This window comes from Balaenoptera musculus, chromosome 16 (assembly GCF_009873245.2).
Source record: "Balaenoptera musculus isolate JJ_BM4_2016_0621 chromosome 16, mBalMus1.pri.v3, whole genome shotgun sequence".
Lineage (NCBI taxonomy): Eukaryota > Metazoa > Chordata > Mammalia > Artiodactyla > Balaenopteridae > Balaenoptera > Balaenoptera musculus.
The window spans coordinates 5355577-5374670 of record NC_045800.1 but is presented as its reverse complement, the minus strand read 5'-3'; the positions used below and the strand labels follow the sequence as shown (position 1 = coordinate 5374670).

Genomic DNA, 19094 nt, shown 5'->3' with positions numbered 1-19094 from the left:
TCTCGCTGTGAGCTCACACGGAGAGGGACCACTGTGGTGTCTGTTCCCCTTCTTATAAGGGCACCCATTCTATAGGGTCAGAGCCTCACCCTTATGACCTTTTAACCTTAAGAACCTCCTTATAGGCCTTTTCTCCAATACAGCCACATGGGGGGGGGGTTAGGCTTCAGCATAAGAATTTTGTTGAACAAGACAAAACATAACAATTCAGCCCATAGCGACTAGGAAGAACAATCAGTCGAGTGGGAGGAGTGTGACCAGGGTAGGCATTTGCTCTTCTAGGCAGGCTGGTCACTTCAGAGCAGGTGATACTTTGGCAGAAACTTGAAAGAAGTGAGAGAATGAGTCTCACATGCAAATTCTGGGGGAAGGACTTTCTTGCCAAAGAGACCATTTCACAGTAGGGTGTTTAGTCCACCTGTGACTTACTTTTGTGGAGGGTGTGAGGTGAGCATCCGTTTTGTTTGTGCCTGCTGACACTCTGAAGGGTCTGCCCCTTCCAGTGGTCACTTTCAATGGCCTGTGTTTTCATGCCCTGTTTGTTCCCACTGGTCTGTGAATCCCTGTGTTAAAAACCCACCGTCTTCATTGTTACCACTTTCCAGTTACTGTTGGGTTTTAGTATTGCAGGCTTTCCTCCACGTTCCTTTTCAAAACCATCCTCCTACTGTTGGTCCTTTACTGTAGAATTAGTTTTCAAGTTCCACAAGGAAGCTCTCCCATGAGATTTTGATTGTAATTGCTTTGAATTTACAGATTAGTTTGAGCACAGCTGATGCCTTTATGATAAGTGAACGTTGTCTATATCTCTGTTTATGTTTACTTTAACATCTGTCAGAAGAGTTTTGTAATTTTTTTCAGAAAGGCAGCCCTTGTAGCATTTTATGATGTTCTTTTTGTCGTGATGGCAGTCGAAAATGATTATTAATTTCTATTGCAGCTAAGGATAAATCCGAGAAAATATTCGCACTCGCTTTTGTAAAGCTGATGCGCTATGATGGGACCACCCTGAGAGACGGGGAACATGATCTTATTGTCTATAAGGTACGCTCTTCTGTTGGTGCAGTGTTGCTAATATTGGCTGTTGCAAGTCTTTTTGGACTTCCTGGCCTGAGCTGACATTTCCCATCTTTGTGAGAACACTGCTATGTAACAGCATTTAATGAGGTAAATGAACATTTCAGATGACCAGCTGTCCCTGAGGAGAGAAGCTGATACACAATAGCACATTAAGTGCTGTTTAAAAAAATCCTCTGTGTGAATGTGAATTCATCTACAGGAATAAGGGAAATTATTAAAATAAGCAGTTTAGCACAGGGAACTCTGCTCAAAATTACGTAACGACCTAGTGGGGAAAAGAATTTGAAAAAGAATAGACACATGTATATGTATAACTCAATCACTTTGCTGTCCACCTGAAACTAAGACGACATTGTTAATCAACGATACTCCAATATAAAATAAAAAGTTAAAAAAAATAAAATAGCAGTTTAGCAAATGATAAAGAGCAAATATCATGATGGTTAAAAGGATTAAGGAGCCTAAGGGGTAGAAAATATTGCACGGGATTGTCAGTTGCATTTGACCTGTTGCATCCTCAAACCCACAGGCTGAAGCGAAGAAGCTGGAAGACGCCGGCACGTACTTGAGCCTGCCGTCCACCAAAGCCGAGTTAGAGGAGAAGGGCCACTCGGCGACGGGCAAGAGCATGCAGAGTCTTGGGAGCTGCACGATCAGCAAAGACTCCTTCCAGATCTCAACTCTCGTGTGCTCCACCAAGCTGACCCAGAATGGTGAGCTTGGGGCCAGAAACGGGTTCACCCCTGGAGTTTTTCTCCTTCAACCCCATCTTTCTCGGGCTCCCTGCTGAGCGGAGGAGGCTTCCTTAGGTCCCTGAACCCTGCCGGCGAGTCAGTCATACCTTCCCTCCGTAATGGCCCCTGTGGATGCTGACGGACAAGGAGAGAGGGAGAGGGTGACCTTGTTCTGCTTTGAAACTCACATTCTGATTTTATGCTAAGGATGAACCTCAAAGAGAGAGAAAGCAATGGATTTACTTTAAAAAAAAAAAAAAAAAAGCTTTCTGGCCAAGGGAAGGGAGAAATGCACACAATTTGGAGTCAGACCAAAGCCCTGAACTTGAGCCTTGGCCCTGTGCTGATAACCCCGGGAATGACCTCGAGCTAGGGTCTCTGAGCTCATTTTCCTCATCTGTACCCTGGCTATAATGCCTGCCTCTGAGGGCTGTCTGAGGGCTGTGGGAGCTCCAGGGGGCGAGGCCCCTATCCTCCCTGGGTCTTCCCCTCTCTCGTCTGCGCGTTGAGATAATTACCAGTTACCTTTAGTTTTACAAGTTGGTGTTGATGGCATTTCTAGTCCCCCTGACAGCGAGACAAGGCGCCCCTTGCTGATGCACTCACAGCGAAGTGCGGCCTTAACGCAGCATCATATGGTGCCCAGCGTCCCCACGCTGCGGGCCGGGCTGCTCGGCTTTGTTCCCACGGGCTTGCAGCCTCCCCAAGGCATGGCTGTCCGGCCGGGGGCGCTCCTGATTCAGAGCACGCTGTCTGGTCGAGGCAGAGGGTCCTCTGCACAGATCTTCCATTGAAAAATCGAGTTCCCCAAATGTGACGGTCTCACAGCCGTGCAGAGTAGCTTTACGCGCTCTTGGAAGTCAGCTTGAAACTCCCATTTTTTTTCCTCTCAGCCACTGATATGGATTTTGATCATTAATGTCGGTTGCTGTCGGGAATCGTGTTCCCGGGGGTTGTCCGTAAAGCTTGGCAGTGGTCTCGGATGGACTTAAGGGACAGTCATCATTTGGACTTTAACAGGCTGATCACAGGACAGAAGTAGCCCCGTGATCTGGAAGGCCCTGCGTGGCAGTGGAGAGTGCGGGTCCTGATAGACTTTCACCGCCTGCTGTAGTAACCTCCATTGGCAGATGGAAACCCTTCCCTAGGGCACTGGGTTCCCTGCACGCATGGGGAGGGGTCGATTATGCGCAGGGAGTTTGCACGTTTAGTGCCCAGGGAACGTGCTGTCAGCAAGGCGGGTGCTGGTTTGAGACTGGGTTATAGAAGTGAGGACCCCGTAGGTCAGATGTTACCCTCTGGATACGGCTCTGGTAGTCCACTAGCCTGACGGCTGGCTACTCCTTCTAGGGCTTCCTTTAACTCAGGGCAGCCTCTCCAATGGGGCACTGAAGCTTCTGCTGTGTCTGGCCATCTCACTGTGTGGGAAGCCGCCTTCTTAGAAATGGGTCATATTCCAAAAGCACGTTTGGAAGTTGTTATTTGGAACTTGAATATATTTTCCCCATTAAAACAGTGTGTTGAACAGCGGTTAGGTTGTGAGGCCCACGCACAGAATCCTTCTTAACCCACATATCCCTGGAGAAGACGACTGTGAACTAGGACATTCTCAAGGTATCAAGTCACAGTAATTTCCCGGGGAGATGTGTCCCACCTCCTCTCACCTTTAAGCTCTTCGAATCTCACCAGACACAGGGTAATCCCCTCTTTGGGACCGAGGGGCACAGCACCCTGGTCTCGCCAGTGGTTGTTGCCAGGCAACCAGGAAATTCCGATGTGATGCAGCTCACTAAGCGTGAGGGGGGCACATCTTTTGTTGTTCATTTCACACCAGCCAACAATGCCTCTTTTCTGGATGGTGGCGTGTCAGGTGTGTGCAAGATGGGGCTGCCCCAACTGGCATCTGGCATCGAGTCCCAGATTCTCATTTGAGGGAGTCATTTTTCTGAAACCGTGATTTGTTACTGCAAAGTTCCATTACTTAGGGAAAAGTGGTGGCTGAATTATTCATCGAGGTTTCTATTAAACATCTCTGTTCTCAGCATGATGCTGGATGCTTTGGGGGATATAAAAAGAAGTAGGAGACGTGGTTCCTCTCCTCCATCAGCTTACTATGTAATTAGAGAGAGAGAAGTCATGAGGCAGAGAATTATTACGAGCCAAACTGCGGTGGCTCCCTGGGAATGAGAGGGGACAGAGAGGGCAGAGGGGGCTGAGCAAGCTCCCCCTCCTCCAAGGTGTTTGTCCACTGCTAATTTGCCCAGCTGTATCTTTTCTCAAAAGTACAACACTGAGGTAAACCTCAGCCTCTCTCTAATCCAAAGTGCCACTAACTTTGCATGAATGGGATCCAGAGTATTAACTCACCTCCATTAAAAAAACGCTGGTGGACTTCCCTCGTGGCGCAGTGGTTAAGAATCCGCCTGCCAATGCAGGGGACACGGGTTCAAGCCCTGGTCCGGGAAGATCCCACATGGCGCGGAGCAACTAAGACCGTGCGCCACAACTACTGAGCCTGCGCTCTAGAGCCCGAGAGCCACAACTACTGAGCCCGCATGCCACAACTACTGAAGCCGCGTGCCTAGAGCCCATGCTCCGCAACAAGAGCAGTCACCACAATGAGAAGCCTGCGCACCGCAACGATGAGTAGCCCCTGCTTGCTGCAACTAGAGAAAGCCCGCACACAGCAATGAAGACCCAATGCAGCCAAAAATAAACAAACAAACAAACAAAAAGCCAAAGATAAGCAGTAGCTTCTAGCATTCGCAAAAGCTGTTTAAAAATAAAACAAAAAAAAAACCCCACAAAAAGTCGCTGGTTACTCTTATGAGGTGGAAATCTCCATTAACCCTGGGACTGAGAGCGTGTCTGGGCAGGGTGTAGCCCTTCTCATGACTTCACTTTCAATTAGAAATTAAAACATGTTAACCTTCATGATGAATGGCTAAAATGTTCATCTCTTTGATGGGTGACTGCTGTTGGTCTTCCTGCCTGGCATCACACTAAGTGCTTTCTCCACGTCTTGCCATTTAAGTCTTGCACCAACCCTGTGACCCAGGCAACACTGTACCCATTGTTCAGATAGGAAAACTGAGGTGAAGGTACTTGTCCAAGGTCACATCTTGGTGGCGTGGCCCGGCTGGTGTTTGAGTCTACTCTCTACGCGTTCTAAAGACACTAGGATGCTGTCCCCTTCACATTTTCCTGTTTGTAACTCTTCCCTTCATCAGCTGTACTTGGGGGTAAGGTGATATAAATGAGAATGTGTGTTTGGTGCTCATCACCTGTATGCCTTTTGTGTGGTTTGATCCTTGAATGATAACTGGTGTCCTGTGTTCACTGAAATTCTACCTATTGCCAAAATTACATTTTTCTTTTCAGTATTAACTAGGGTTTTTTTTTATGGAGACAGTTTCTGTAGCAGAAATTCATTCCCGATGAGCATAAACAGTAAATTAGATGTGCTTTGCTAACTGTGTATTTTCACGTAATGGGATATTAATATGACTTCAAATGAAAACGTCCTTTCCTAGAGATGTTTTGGATTCTGTTTTCATGCCTTAAACAAAGTCATTTCTCAACATTGTCTTCCACATTTAGTCTGCAAAAACCAATACGTTCAACTTGTGATTTTTCTATTAGAAAACAAACATACAAAAACTTGTGGAAGGGCCAGGACTTGGTAAAGGTGGCAGGGTCAGTGCAGCAGTGGTCTCTGGGGCCAGGGTTCCTGTCTCCTTTGGGGACTGTCCCCTTGCATTCTCAGTACTTGAATTTGTGTTGGTTATTTATTTTATCTTATTTTATCTTAAAAAACTCAGAATCTTATTCTCGAACAGGAGAAAACCCCTTGGCAGGAGCTGCCAGGACAGCACTGAATGGCCAGCAGCCTCTCAGGCTGCTGCTCCTCTGACCTGCCTTCTCGTGGGTTGGAAAGGCTGGTCCTTCTTCCGTGCTCTGATCTGCCTTCTTGTGGGTTCGGAAGGCCGGTCCCTCTTCCGTAGGCTCCCCAGATGCCTTTTGAAAGCTTCCACGTGGAAATCATTTCATGGTAAACGTAGTTGGAAGTAATGAATCCAGTCACACTGGGTGTCAAGGATGTCGCTAGAAAGTAATGAAATATTTACGTGGCGGACGTTTCCAAATAGGCTCGGTTCATCTGTTCAAAAAATTATGTAGAGGACCTCCCGTGATGGGTGAACGAGGGAGACAGAGTCCTTGCTGTGAGGAACTGATGTTTGTTTACTGTTTCCAGTGGACCTGCTGGGGCTGCTGAAGTGGCGATCCAACACCAACCTGCTGCAGCAGAACCTGAGGCAGCTGATGAAGGTGGATGGTGGCGAAGTGGTGAAGGTAACGTGGCTCCCACGCTGGTTCTGGTTGTTCTGTTGTCCTCACGGATATGAAGAGGTGTAGGCTCTGCCTCCCAAGATGGTACAGGCACGCCTCTAGACACTGCGGGTTCGGTTCCAGACCACCACGGGAAAGCAAGTCACACGAATGATTTGGTTCCCCAGTGAGCATCAGAGTTACATTTACACTCTGCTGTAGTCTGCTGAGTGTGCGGTAGCGTCATGTGGAAAAAAATAGGTACAATATAAAGTAGGTAGCCAACAGGGACCTACTGCGTAGCACAGGGGACCATACTCAATATCTTGTCATAACCTTTAATGGAAAAGGATCTGGCTTTCCGAGCTAGACCCCAGACAGGGGTCCCTACAGCGTTGTTCTGGATTCCCATCGTAACTTAAAGGGAAACTTTCACCATGTCCAGAGCCCTTCATGTCCTGCAAATGAAAGAGGAGGATGCCCTCAAATTCCTTGCAAGAGTTTTAGTTGTAAACAAAAATGACTAAATAAAATATTATTCACAATTTAAAAAAAAAGAAAAGAATCTGAAGAAGAATAGATACATGTACGTACAACTGAATCACTTTGCCGTACACCTGAAACTAACACAACATTGTAAATCAGCTATACTCCACTTAAAAACAAAACAACCAAAAAACAAACAAGGGAATTCCCTGGCGGTCCAGAGATTAGGACTGTGCGCTTCCATTGCAGGGGGCACGGGTTCTGGTCGGGGATCCAAGGTCCTACATGCCTCTCAGTGAGTGGAAAAAAAAAAAAAAGAAAAAAGTTTAAACAAAAGAAACAAAAAACCCTCAAAATTAAAAAACCATGTCCATTAAAAAACCAATTAAAAAATAATTTATTGCTAAAAAACGCTAAACCATCACCTGAGCCTTCAGTGAGTGATAATCGACAGTCACATCAAAGATCACTGATCACAGATCACCATCACAAACATAATAATAATGAAGTTGGAAATATTGCAAGAATTATCAAAATGTGACACAAAGACACAAAGTGAGCAAATGCTGTTGGAAAAATGGCTCCAAGAGACGTGCTGGACCCAGGGTTGCCACAAATCTTTGATTGGTAAAAACCACAATATCTGCCAAGTGCAATAAAACGAGGTCTGCCTGGTCATAAGCCTTTTAACAACTAGAGTCTTCGGAATGTTGACATACGCCTCTAAGACGACAGAATCCTTCTTGGACTCTGGTCCGGGGAGGGCGGCCTGGCTTCACTGTGATGGAAACAGGCTTTGGAATCAACCAAGTCTAGAGTTCTGCTTCCTCTTCCAGCGGGTCCTCACTGTGGGGCTGACACAGATTAAATAACATCTTTAAACCTTGCTTTCCCCTGCTGTAAAATGGACATAACCAGAGTGCCTTGTTCAGAGGGTCCCTGTGGAGGTTAAATGAGGTACTGGCCCCTGGGAGGTGGTCTGGTAGTATCAGGACTTATCATTATCACTGTCATGACCACCCCCGTGATTGTCAACCCTGGCTCTCGACTCACCTAGAAGCCCTGTCATTGATGAGGAGAGCTTGTGGTGTGTCACAAAGATCACAGCACTCAGTCTTGTCTTGGCCACTTTCCTCCCATGTGGTCTTGGATTGATTTCTTAGCCTCACACAGAGCAGGCCCTGGAGAATGCTAGGTGTCCTCTTGAATCTTCATCTACGATAGGACAGTCAGACCAGAGTGATCAGAGGTCCCTTTGAGCGCTCAGATTTGGTAATCGTTGGTGGTTCCAATATTTTCTTCAGTAAAAGGCTCTCCTTGCCACTCCTGTGCTCAGTGACTTCTCCTTGTATGTAAGGAAATGCATTTCCGTGGCCACTGGGCTCCACCTTGGCTGGCGTGCAACAAGCTGGGCCACCACTCATGGCTGCCCGTGAGCAAGGTACCCACAGCCAGGTCCGTGTCACTGCCTCAGTTCTTTATCCTCCGTGAGAGGTGCTTGAGGGAGACGACCTTATCTTTGTGAAAATTAATTACTTAAAATGGCCTTAATTAAACAGCAATGTGGTTAATTCAGTAGAAATTAATTTGGTGGCACTGCTCTCCTAAAATCATTGTATAACTGTTCAAACATATCCTCACTAATCTTCAAATTTTAATCACCTTTTCCTGGCCCTTGTCTTCTTCTACTGGCTTGGACAATATTAACTGCATTTTAAACTTCCTTGGGTTCTATGAATTCCCTAATTCAGATGAAAACTGGGTGAATAAGTTAACATCACTTTAAAAGACCCACAGTTAATGAAATTTTGTCCTCTTTCATTTTTCGGTCCCTGTATCACATCAGGAATTACTTGTATTTATGTTGAACTACTGACACACTGACCAGGGAAATTCTAGAACCATCTGGTTTTATTGCCCCCCTCAGTTCCTCTTATCTAATCTATTATCAAATCCTGTTGTTCATCCCTGGAGATGGTTTTCACCTCTCCCCCTCTCCTTCCTGTGTTCACTGGTACCGCCCAGGCTTGGATGTCCTGTCCGGCCCTTACTTGCTTTGCCTGTTTATTCCTTCCCGTTGACAGCGTATCCTAATACCCTGTAGGCCTGGAGCAGGGAATGGACTCGTCTAAGGCCACCAGGCTGTTAATGGAGCCAGGAACAGAGGGAATCCCAGCCTGCATGGGGCTGCTTTCATTCTGTTGAAGGACACTGATGGATTGTGGGTTTTATTCCATTTATTCAAGACCTCCCTTCTGTGTCTTTATAACTTTTAGTGGAAAGATGACATTGCTTGATAGACTGAGCAAAGTATTTGCTTGTTTAGTAAAAGTGACGTTGCTTGAGAAAAGTATTTGCTCATTTAGTTAAAAAGTGTAGTTTCCCATTTTAGTGGGAAATGAAAATGGTGATTGTGCTGTTCCAGTGGGTGGTCTTGGAGAGAGGGTGGGTGTCAAAAGAAGTCCTTTCGTGGCCTTGTGTGAGGGACCGCCTTCAGGACACTCGTGTCCCTGCACTGCTGCGGCTCGACGGCCAGATACACAGGGCCCCCGCTGTCTGCTGTCCTGTTTCTGTGCCATTTGTCTGGGTGGGGCGGTAGACCTCTTTCCATGAACTGAGACAAGCCAGGGCTTGGCGCTGGACACCGGTGTGTCTGTTGGCAGGAACACTGGGCTGTTAGCAGATGGTGGCGTCAGGTTTTGACCTTCGCAGAGCTTTTACAATCTGAAATGATGGGAAATGATACAAAAGTAACGAGAGGTGGTGCAGGCTTAAACAATTACGGAGTGGACGGAGCCCCTGATGTCCAGACCAGAATGCCTCCTGGTCCGGCTGCTTTCATTCCCGTGCCATTTACATGTGACACTTCTTGGCACAGACTAGGTGGTAGGTGGCACGGTGGAATAGAATGAGGATTTTATGCCTGACGCGTCTCAGATCACTTCCTAGGTCTGGGAACACGTCCTCCCTCAGGAAGAAGAGCTGTGGGGTGCTGGATTTGCAAGGTTCCACGGCTCACGGTGGGTGGGGAGCGAGCGCTGGTTGGGGAGCAGGTCTCTGTCTGCAGGTCGAACCGTTTGAGATCCTCTGCTGGGGACATGAAGGCCCCTGAGGTTCTGTGCATGGGCTGAGCCGCCCAGGAAGATCTGGTCCAGGGATCTCACTCAGCTACAACCTTTGTCCCGGCTGTGGGCCTGTCTCACTTACTCCTTTTGTTTTTTTTTGTTTTTTTGTTTTTTTTTATAAATTTATTTATTTATTTATTTATGGCTGTGTTGGGTCTTCGTTTCTATGCGAGGGCTTTCTCTAGTTGCGGCAAGCGGGGGCCACTCTTCATCGCGGTGCGCGGGCCTCTCACTCTTGCGGCCTCTCTTGTTGCGGAGCACAGGCTCCAGACGCGCAGGCTCAGTAGTTGTGGCTCACGGGCCCAGTTGCTCCGCGGCATGTGGGATCTTCCCAGACCAGGGCTCGAACCCGTGTCCCCTGCATTGGCAGGCAGACTCTCAACCACTGCGCCACCAGGGAAGCCCACTCCTTTTGTTTTTAATAACCACTTGATTGAGATGTAATTCACATACCTGAAAGCACCTTTTCGTTTGTACAATTCAGTGGTTTTCAGTATATTCACAGAATTGTGCAACTGTCCACACTATCTCATTTCAGAACAGTTCCATCACCGGAAAAAGAAACCCCATACCTGTTGGCCGTCACTTCCACTCTCCCTGCAACCGGCTTTCTCTATGGATTTGACTATCCCGGATATTTTATGTAAATTGAATCAGACAATATATGGCCTTTTTTGATTGGCTTTCTTTTGCTTAGTGTAATGCTTTCAAGGCACGTGGTGGCATGTATCAGAACTTCATTCCTTTCTATGGCTGAATAATAAATATTCCATTGTATGGATATGCCACAGTTTGTTTATCCATTCGTCAGCTGATGGACACATTTTGACAATGATGAATAAAGCTGCTATGCATATTTGTGTACAGGTTTTTGTGTGGATGTATGTTTTCCATTCTTTTGGTTACATACCCAGGAATGAAATGTTTGCATTACATGGTAAATCTACGTTTAACCCACTGAGGGATTGTCAGTCTGTTTTCCAAAGCCATTGCGTCATTTTACATTTCTACCAGCACTGTATAAGGGCTCTAATTTCTCTCCGTCCTTTCCCACACTTAACTATTGTACATCGTTTTGATGACAGTCACCTCAGTCTGGGTGAAGTGATACCTCACTGTGGTTTCGATGTACTAATCCCAGTGACTGAAGATGATATAGCCATACTTCATTCCCTTTTATGGTCAGTAGTCCATTGTGTGTCGTCCTGCCTAGTCTTGAACTACCCCGTAAACAGGGAACTCATTACTTCCAATGTAGTCTTTTTTAGTTCATCTTATACTTCTTTCAGGGGAGAATGGGGTTAGGGTTCAAAGCCAGGTTCTAGTGTGACATAACTTTGAAGTCTCCTAATCTAAATTAAATTTGTAATGTTTTGTCATTCTATGCTATAATATTTATTTGGTAAATTATAGTAAGCATAAAAGGAATTTCTAAATTACTGTTGAATAACTTAAGCTCATGGCTCTCTGCTCTGTACCCCAGTTTCAGAATCACACACCTCTTCTGTCCTTGGGCATCTGTGTCTGTAGAAGATCGTTTATTATACTAGAAATTTGTCCCTGGATGGCTTCTGCCCAGTTGCTGGCTCAGGTCCCACACTCAAGAGTGTACGGAATGAGTCAGATTCGGTCTTCCCAGGGTTGCTCTTGAGCTCTTTGTCCTGATGAAAATCAGGAGAAGGGTTGGAGAGGTCTCATGGGTGGGTGGGCGGTGGGCTATAGGGCATCTCCCTGCTGCCCATCCTCTGCTTGACTCAGGGTGGCATGTCTTTGTTCTGAATTCACTCATCTCAGATTTTTGTCTTGTGAATCTAATGACTGACAAAAATCCCCGAAGTCTATAGCTTGGTAGGTGCCATTTGGGAAAGGTGGGTGTTTGCAGTATTGCCAAGGATGATAGTTGTTCTAGGCTGGGGAGAGTGGGGTGAATTTACCTCGTCTGCTGACCTTTTGTGTCTCTCTAGTTCCTCCAGGACACCTTGGATGCCCTCTTCAACATCATGATGGAGAATTCGGAGAGCGAGACCTTTGATACATTAGTGTTTGATGCTCTGGTAAGAGGCCTTGACTTTGCATCTGCTCAGATATTACGGGACGCTTTCACGTTGCAGCCTTTGAAGCTGGGGCGGGATCCATCACAGTAACCCTGAAAGCGCTTTCAGTTGTAAACCCAATCAAAGCAGATGAATTGAGAGGTAGAAAGTTTCTTCCACTGTAACACTGTAGTTAGGCAAATGTAAATTGTAGGGGAAGAAGTAAAGGGGCTGACCAACCTGTGTCCGAAAGTGTTATAGCTCGTTGACTCACACAGAGGTGCAAGTGATTCAGCTGAAGATTCCAAAATGGTTTGCATTTCTTTTGCTAATGAAAATATTAATTTAACAGGTATTTATCATTGGACTAATTGCTGATAGAAAATTTCAGCATTTTAATCCTGTTTTGGAAACCTACATTAAGAAACACTTTAGTGCAACATTAGCCTACACGTAAGTTCTTTTTTGTTGTTTTAAAACCAGTACTTCTTTTTGTATATTTTTGTAAGAGTCTTCTTTTCCATATACTTTTGCCTGTGATTCTACGTTTCCCTTCCCCAACTGTGAATTTACTGGGATCATTTTTATTATTGTTTCTCTCTTATCAGACCTAAATATCTTGTTGAAAGAGATAGGTGATATATTATAAGATTCCGGAATAAGTTTTTGTTCTTCTCCGTACCTTTTGTTTGTCTTTGAAGTGTTCAGTTTGTGTTTGATGAAACGGATACACGAATGCAGAGCGCCTGCCGCACTGCAGCTTGCTGACGACTGTTTGATGAATGAATAAATGGTTGTGGTCCTGTATTGAGGTTATTGGTTATTTAGTGTGAAGAAAATTCAGTTCTGTACTTTTCAATCTATCTTTTTGCTCTTTATTTATTTATTATTATTTTTAAGGTTGCAGGTGATTTGTTTATTTTTGTTCTGGACAAAGCTGGATAAAATTGTTTTTTTCGGGAATTCCCTGGCAGTCCAGTGGTTAGGACTCGGCGCTTTCACTGCCATGGCCCGAGTTCGATCCCTGGTCGGGGAACTAAGATCCCGCAAGCCATACAGCATGGCCAAAAAAAAAATAGATCTAAAAAAAATTATTTTTTCTTTTAAATTGGTTGGTTAGTGATGTTTAGAGAGCCAGAATGTTAACGTTGTCCAGATAAAACATCTGCAGGTTTGACAATTGTTTTTAGACTTCATCTGGATATTGGCTTTTAATACTCTTGCATTTCTTTCTTTTTTTATTTTTTCTTTAAATTTAATTTTTTTATTGAAGTATAGTTGATTTACAACGTTGTGTTAGTTTCAGGTGTACAGCAAAGTGATTCACTTATACATATATAAATATGTGTGTGTGTAATATATATATACACATATATATATTGTTTTCAGATTCTTTTTGCCTTTTAAAGAGTGCCTTTCCTTTTGTTCCAGAAGCTTCGGCTCTAACTAACTAGGATTCTTACTACTCACCCAGCTGCTCTCCACCTGCCCTACATCCCCACATGGGCCCCTGTTGGGTCTACTAGACACCAGGGGGAAAGTGTGAAGCCTGGTGTTGATGCCACAGCCCTGGGACCTGGCTACCTGGGCTTATGTTACCACTCTGTCACTTTCAAGCTGAAGTTGTTTAGACTCTGTGAGCTTCAGCCTTCTCATCTGTACAACAGCACGGTTGTAGGTTTTCTTGAGAATTTTAATGAGTTATTACATGTCAAGTGTTTGGAATAATCCCTGGCACTCAGAAAGCACCAAGCAGTAGTTAGGTTTTGTTATTATTAGAATTATTAGGGCGAGTTCCTCATTGTCTCACAATGGGATTTATTGGCATTTATTCAGACTTTTTATTGTGTGAGTTGCAGTGAAAAAGAAAGGTTTAATTTCTTTAAGAGCATTCCACTTAGGATCATTAGAATCATTAGAAATGATTCTCTTAGGGCCAGGAAGTTGAGTCAAAGCTCCCATCTGTGTCTTGACCATACTTAGGTCAGAACCTGTTGTCCTTGGCTGTGGGAACTCAAGGTCAGCAGTCCTGTCCCTGATTCTTGGATGCTTCCGTGTCTGCTTGAGCACATGTTTATTGCAGGGCAGTGGGCGGAGCCCCCAGTGGGCGGGGAGCAGCGATGTCCTCACCACAAAGGACAAGCTGTGACAGGCTTTGTGCTTGCTGACTAATAAGCGTTTGTTTAAAACATTCTGTTCTCAGTGGAGAAGCCCAGTTTGTCACACTCTGGACAGTTCCCTGCAGACCGTGGGAGGGCTGATCACGTGGCACCATCTCGCTATAGCAACCAGAAGGGAGCCCAGGGTTTATGGGCGTGGCCTGCACACTGCTCTGGGTGCCATGTGACCTCCATATGTGTCGCTTTCACCATTCTCCTTCTTTATTGAAAGGGGGCCAAACAGCTTTGCTCAGATTAGATTTTGCATGTTCATTTCAGAAAATCAGAACAGTGGTAAGGTCACCGTGCTGCATTCCAGGTCCTCTAGCTGGTGTCCCCCTGCCTGTGACTTTGGGGAGAACGGTGCCCTTATTCTCAAAGGTGGAAAACGAACATTGGGGAGCTTTGGGCAAGTTACTCAGTGGGCGACACAAAAAGTACCATTTTATTGTTAAGTTACGATGGGACGGAGTTGAGAATCGGCGTCCTCTCATTCAGTCTGTCCTCTGCCAAAAAGGAAATTTTAATTTCGGAAAATAAGTATTCTTGTCATGTTTTGGTAAACCAGCCAACCCCAAGTGGTTCGTCAGCTGTTAGAATCTGAGTATTTTTGCCTTGAAGTACCAGAGGAGATAATTGTGGCTCACGCAGTTCTAACCCAATCATGGAAGGCCGTGTCTGCACTAATGAAGTACTCTCAGCCTTCTCTGGCCCAGGGGACATTCGGTCCTAAGTGTCGTCACAGCTAGTCTCTCCTCCGCCTCTTCTAGGAGCCTTGGTTAGGTTAGAGTCTGGTCCAGCTAGTTTCTTTATGTCTTTCCTTTGATAAATGTTGAGATCTGTAGCCTTTCTTTGCAAAGAACTCCAAGAGAAGAAATTAAAGATGACTGGAGGCGATGGGCATTACTTCTTAGCCCTCCGACTCTCACAAAGCAGGAGCTCCCCTGCGTGGGCAGTTCACAGATCAGAGTGACCGGCTCTGGTCCAAGCGAGGAGGGAGGGAGGTGTCAGCTTCAGGGATGGTTCTTCCAGAAGACCAGCAGGACAGACTCCTTCTGTCCACAGAGCTGCCTTGCCCAGAGCTGGGTCAGACCTTCCTCCCACTGAACCGATGTGCCGTTTGGTCTGCCCCTCTGAGCCGGTGCCGAGGAATTTGGTCTTTCTGCGGTTACAAGTGGCATGGCTGGCGTGGATTTGGGTCTTTTGACTTCCAGATTTATTTTCTGGTTCTGGGTCATTCTCTTTGCGAATCATTCCTTCTTTATATTCTTTTCTTTGATTAATCTGTTGGAAGGATTTCCAAAATGTATTTCTATGGAATGTATATTTCTTGGGATATTAATAAGGTTTAAGAGTAAAAGGTGTGTGGTCCAATCAGTTTGGGAAAGTAAGTTAAAACGAGTGAAACAGGTTTTATGCCAGGACTTGAGATGTTCTGCTGTGCCTCAGGAGCCATCAGGAGACATGTATGGGACAATACCTTTCCCGACATCGGGGCCAAGGGAGCCTGTGGGAAGGGGATCTCTCTGGCTTCGCTTCTTCAGGACATATTGGCAGGAAGGCTTCTATGGTTGTCTCGCATTTCTTGAGTTCTGCAGCCTGATTAGTGTTAGAAATGACTTCGTATCCACTCAGTCACCCAAAAGCCTTTTTATCGTGATTTATCAGTAAAATTGTTACTCTTAGAACTGTTCCGAGGTCATCCAGAATCCAAGTTACAGTTGCTCTTATGAGCGTCTTGTAATAATCATGAATAACAAGCTAGTGCATGTTGGCTCACAGCTTAACGGGAAATGCTGTGAGTACCCTGGCAGGTTATTTTTATGACTGTGATGAATATTTAAAAGCCACAGGGAAGTTCTGTTGATTACATAAAAAGTTGGGGAGTGGAGAAGTTTGGTTTAGGGAGTAGTCTTGTCGGTTGTTGTCATACAGGTTTTACATATGCTGCTAGTTTTTGGAGAGTTACAGTGTCGCCCAGTACACTAAAAGCTGATAGTATATTGCAGCTAATTTAATTCTTCTTTTATGATTTAGAAAGCATAGCTTGAGGATCATCCTTGTGAACAGTGAACAGTGATTATTAGTTTATGGGCCAGTAGTGGTAGAAAATATAGATGTTTAGACAGAATCAAAAACTGATTATTACCATTACTGTCTCTATCATTTGAAAATACCATATGCTCAATGAAAAAAAAAATGAGCATTATGAAAATAGATATGTCTGTAAAAATCCCTTTGATTTTTGTTATTTAGCATTGGGAAAGCTAGTTTACCTACCTAATCCTGGGCTCCTCCATCTGTAAATTAGGGATAGAACTCATCACTTGCCTTATAGAGTTGCTGTGAAGAATAAATTATATAATACATTTAAATGCTTACAAAAACATAGAAAACTTAGAAAGTTCTTGTTAAATGCTCAGATCTCGCTCCTCTGAGAGTTATTATGTGGGTCGCTTTTAATCTGCTTGAAATACATTTCACAAATATGCATATACTGATAAGTGTGTACCCAAATAAAAAGAACCCACTTGTGTATTTTTGTCCCAGTTAAGAACTGAGATATCGTAATCTCCTGAACTCGTTAACTCGTGTTTCCATTGTGAACAGGAAGCTGACGAAAGTTTTAAGGAACTACGTGGACAGCGCCGTGAAGCCAGGAATCAGCGACCAGCTGTATAAAGCCATGAAAGCTTTAGAGTACATCTTCAAGTTCATCGTGCGCTCCCGGGTCCTGTTCAATCAGTGCGTATCGCCGTGCTGGCTCTCCAGAGGACTTGTGGGAAATCCTTTCCTTCCTTCCTTCTCCTTCTCCATTCCCCTTCCTCTTGCTTCTCCCCCTTCCTCCCGTCTTTCTCCTTCCTTTCCCTGCTGTCTAGCACGACACAGCAGTAACAGATAACAGTCCTGGGCTGGGTTTGCCCACACTCACTGTAACTGCTCCCGCGTGTAGTGAAAGGCAAGTGTGAGTTTGAGTCTTGAGCCCTGAGTCTGAAATGTGTGCCTGTGAGTCAAACATCGTCTCCTGAAAGCGTTGATCATTCTTCAGAGGTAGTGCAGACTGAACACCAAGGGTTCTGAAGTTCTTTTCAGTATATCTTGTAGAGAAAAAAGCCCTTGAAAAACAAACAAAATTAAAACAAACAAGCAACAACAGCAGAAAGCCAAAACCAAGTGAAACTACCTCACTTGGGAAGACTGTGGGGCTTCCTCTTTCCTTCAACTAGAATCATGTTTTGTTTCTAGAGAGAGATTCCCACATACAAGATTGCCGTGCAAATGGACACTCAGCGTTTTAACCTAGTGATGTGTTTCATACACTATCTAGGTGAATTTATGAGTTGTGTTTGAACTTTAAAGTGGATTGGGATATTCCCAATCCACTTTAAAATAATGACTTCATTATTTTATAGAGAACAGTAGTATTTTTTCCTATATATCTCTAGATGAAAGAGATGTGCTAAAATAAATGAGCTTTCAGTTGGTCCACAATATTTAACTCTATGAATGAAGAGATGTGAAATGGGTAGATTGGGTGTTGGGGTGTTGAAATTGACTCACTCTGCTACTGCCTTTGGAGCTAGCTGCTTTGGGTGACCTACAGTGGATGGTGTTGGTTGCTGTTGGTTATTGGAGGTTGATGTTCTTGTGGTGAGTTCTAAACACAGAGATGGAGTTTAAGAATCAATGTCCCTCTGAGTTAGAGAATACATGTGACTTTTAAAAGCACAGCCCTCTCGAAACGTATCAGTGAATACTTCGGGATTGAGCGAGTGTGGACCCACATTGGTACCTCCTTATTGACTCTTTACTTTATCTTTGTTGGCCTGAAGTCAGCTTCTCCAGAAGGGCTGGGGAGAAAGGGAAGATATTCAAAATCCAGCCTGTGCACACCATGGTACATGTAAGCCAAAGGAGCAAGTTACTGACTGTGTGTACAACTGTAAGAGTTGCAGATGGGAGGGACTTCCCTGGCAGTCCAGTGGTTAAGACTTTGCCTTCCAATGCAGGGGGTACGGGTTCGATCCCTGGTTGGGGAGCTAAGATCCCACATGCCTCGAGGCCAAAAAAACCAAAAAACATAAAAGAGAAGCAATATTGTAACAAATTCAATAAAGCCTTTAAAAATGGTCCACATCAAAAAAAATCCTTAAAAAAAAAAGAGTCACAGACGGGGTAGTACCCACCATTGATCAGTGGTCACAGCCCCTGTGTTACTGGTCAAGGATTGTTTGTGCTTTGTTCACTCTGACGTTCCCGTGATCTAAGACCCACGGTTTGAGGCTATTGTGCTCTTATCCTTGACTGAGATATCAAAGGCACACTCTTCTATTTTGCTTATTGTGGATAAGTGTGACTCTTGATGTGGGTCGAAGCTTTCTCTTTTCTTCAAGGTCAAAGCTGTTGATGATTTTCTCACTGTCACAGTATGAAAGATGAACAAGTAAACTAGGTTTTGTTTTCCTGTGCTTTATCTTATTTTTTAATAAAATTACTTCTGTAAAAATGAACTTCTTGGCACCCTCTATCTTGCTTTTATATAAAGTTTCCCCACTAATTTTAAATTTTTGGGTACTCTAAAACAAAATCGATGCTAAGGTGCGAGGATGAACTTGAAAGAACGGAACAGTCAGGTGGCACGGATTATGTCATGTTTTATTTGAAAAAATTTTTCATCTTGTACAATTTGTGATCAGTATGACACTGGGTTAGGGGTTCATTGATGCCCATCTCCTTTCCAAACACACTGCTGATTTTCCTTCTCATCCAGAGATTAATAATGCAAAGAAGTGTGTGTTGGTGGTCGGTGTGTTTCTGCTATTGTCGTAAATACTCTAATCTTTTACAAAATACTGCTACTTAGAAAAGATTGGGGCACCCAAGTGGACCAGTAGCAAAATTATTTCTCTCTGTCTCTCCTTAATCTCTTTCAACCTCAAAATACAAATGGCATGAGATTTTAGAACCATGGTCCATAAATATTACTGAGTTTGATTGATCTTAACAGAGGTTAGGAATATGATTGGCTACATGTTACAGAAAAACCCAGCTTAACGTGGTTCAACCAGATGAGGTTCACTTTTTTTTCCCCACATGACGTGGAGCCCAGAGTCCGGAGCTCGTGCACTTGGTCTCTGGTTACTTATT

At 44.6% G+C, this 19094-nt stretch overlaps 1 protein-coding gene across 2 annotated transcripts in view; it reads left to right on the top strand.

Moving 5' to 3' along the window:
- DOCK1 (dedicator of cytokinesis 1) overlaps positions 1-19094 on the top strand; it is a 530116-nt gene that overhangs the window by 104022 nt on the left and 407000 nt on the right. For both annotated transcript variants that reach the window (XM_036828289.1, XM_036828290.1), the window contains exons 17-22: positions 941-1044; positions 1610-1793; positions 6070-6167; positions 11719-11808; positions 12140-12240; positions 16557-16691. In XM_036828289.1, coding sequence (XP_036684184.1) covers positions 941-1044; positions 1610-1793; positions 6070-6167; positions 11719-11808; positions 12140-12240; positions 16557-16691 — 712 coding nt within the window. The remainder of the gene's footprint in view (positions 1-940; positions 1045-1609; positions 1794-6069; positions 6168-11718; positions 11809-12139; positions 12241-16556; positions 16692-19094) is intronic.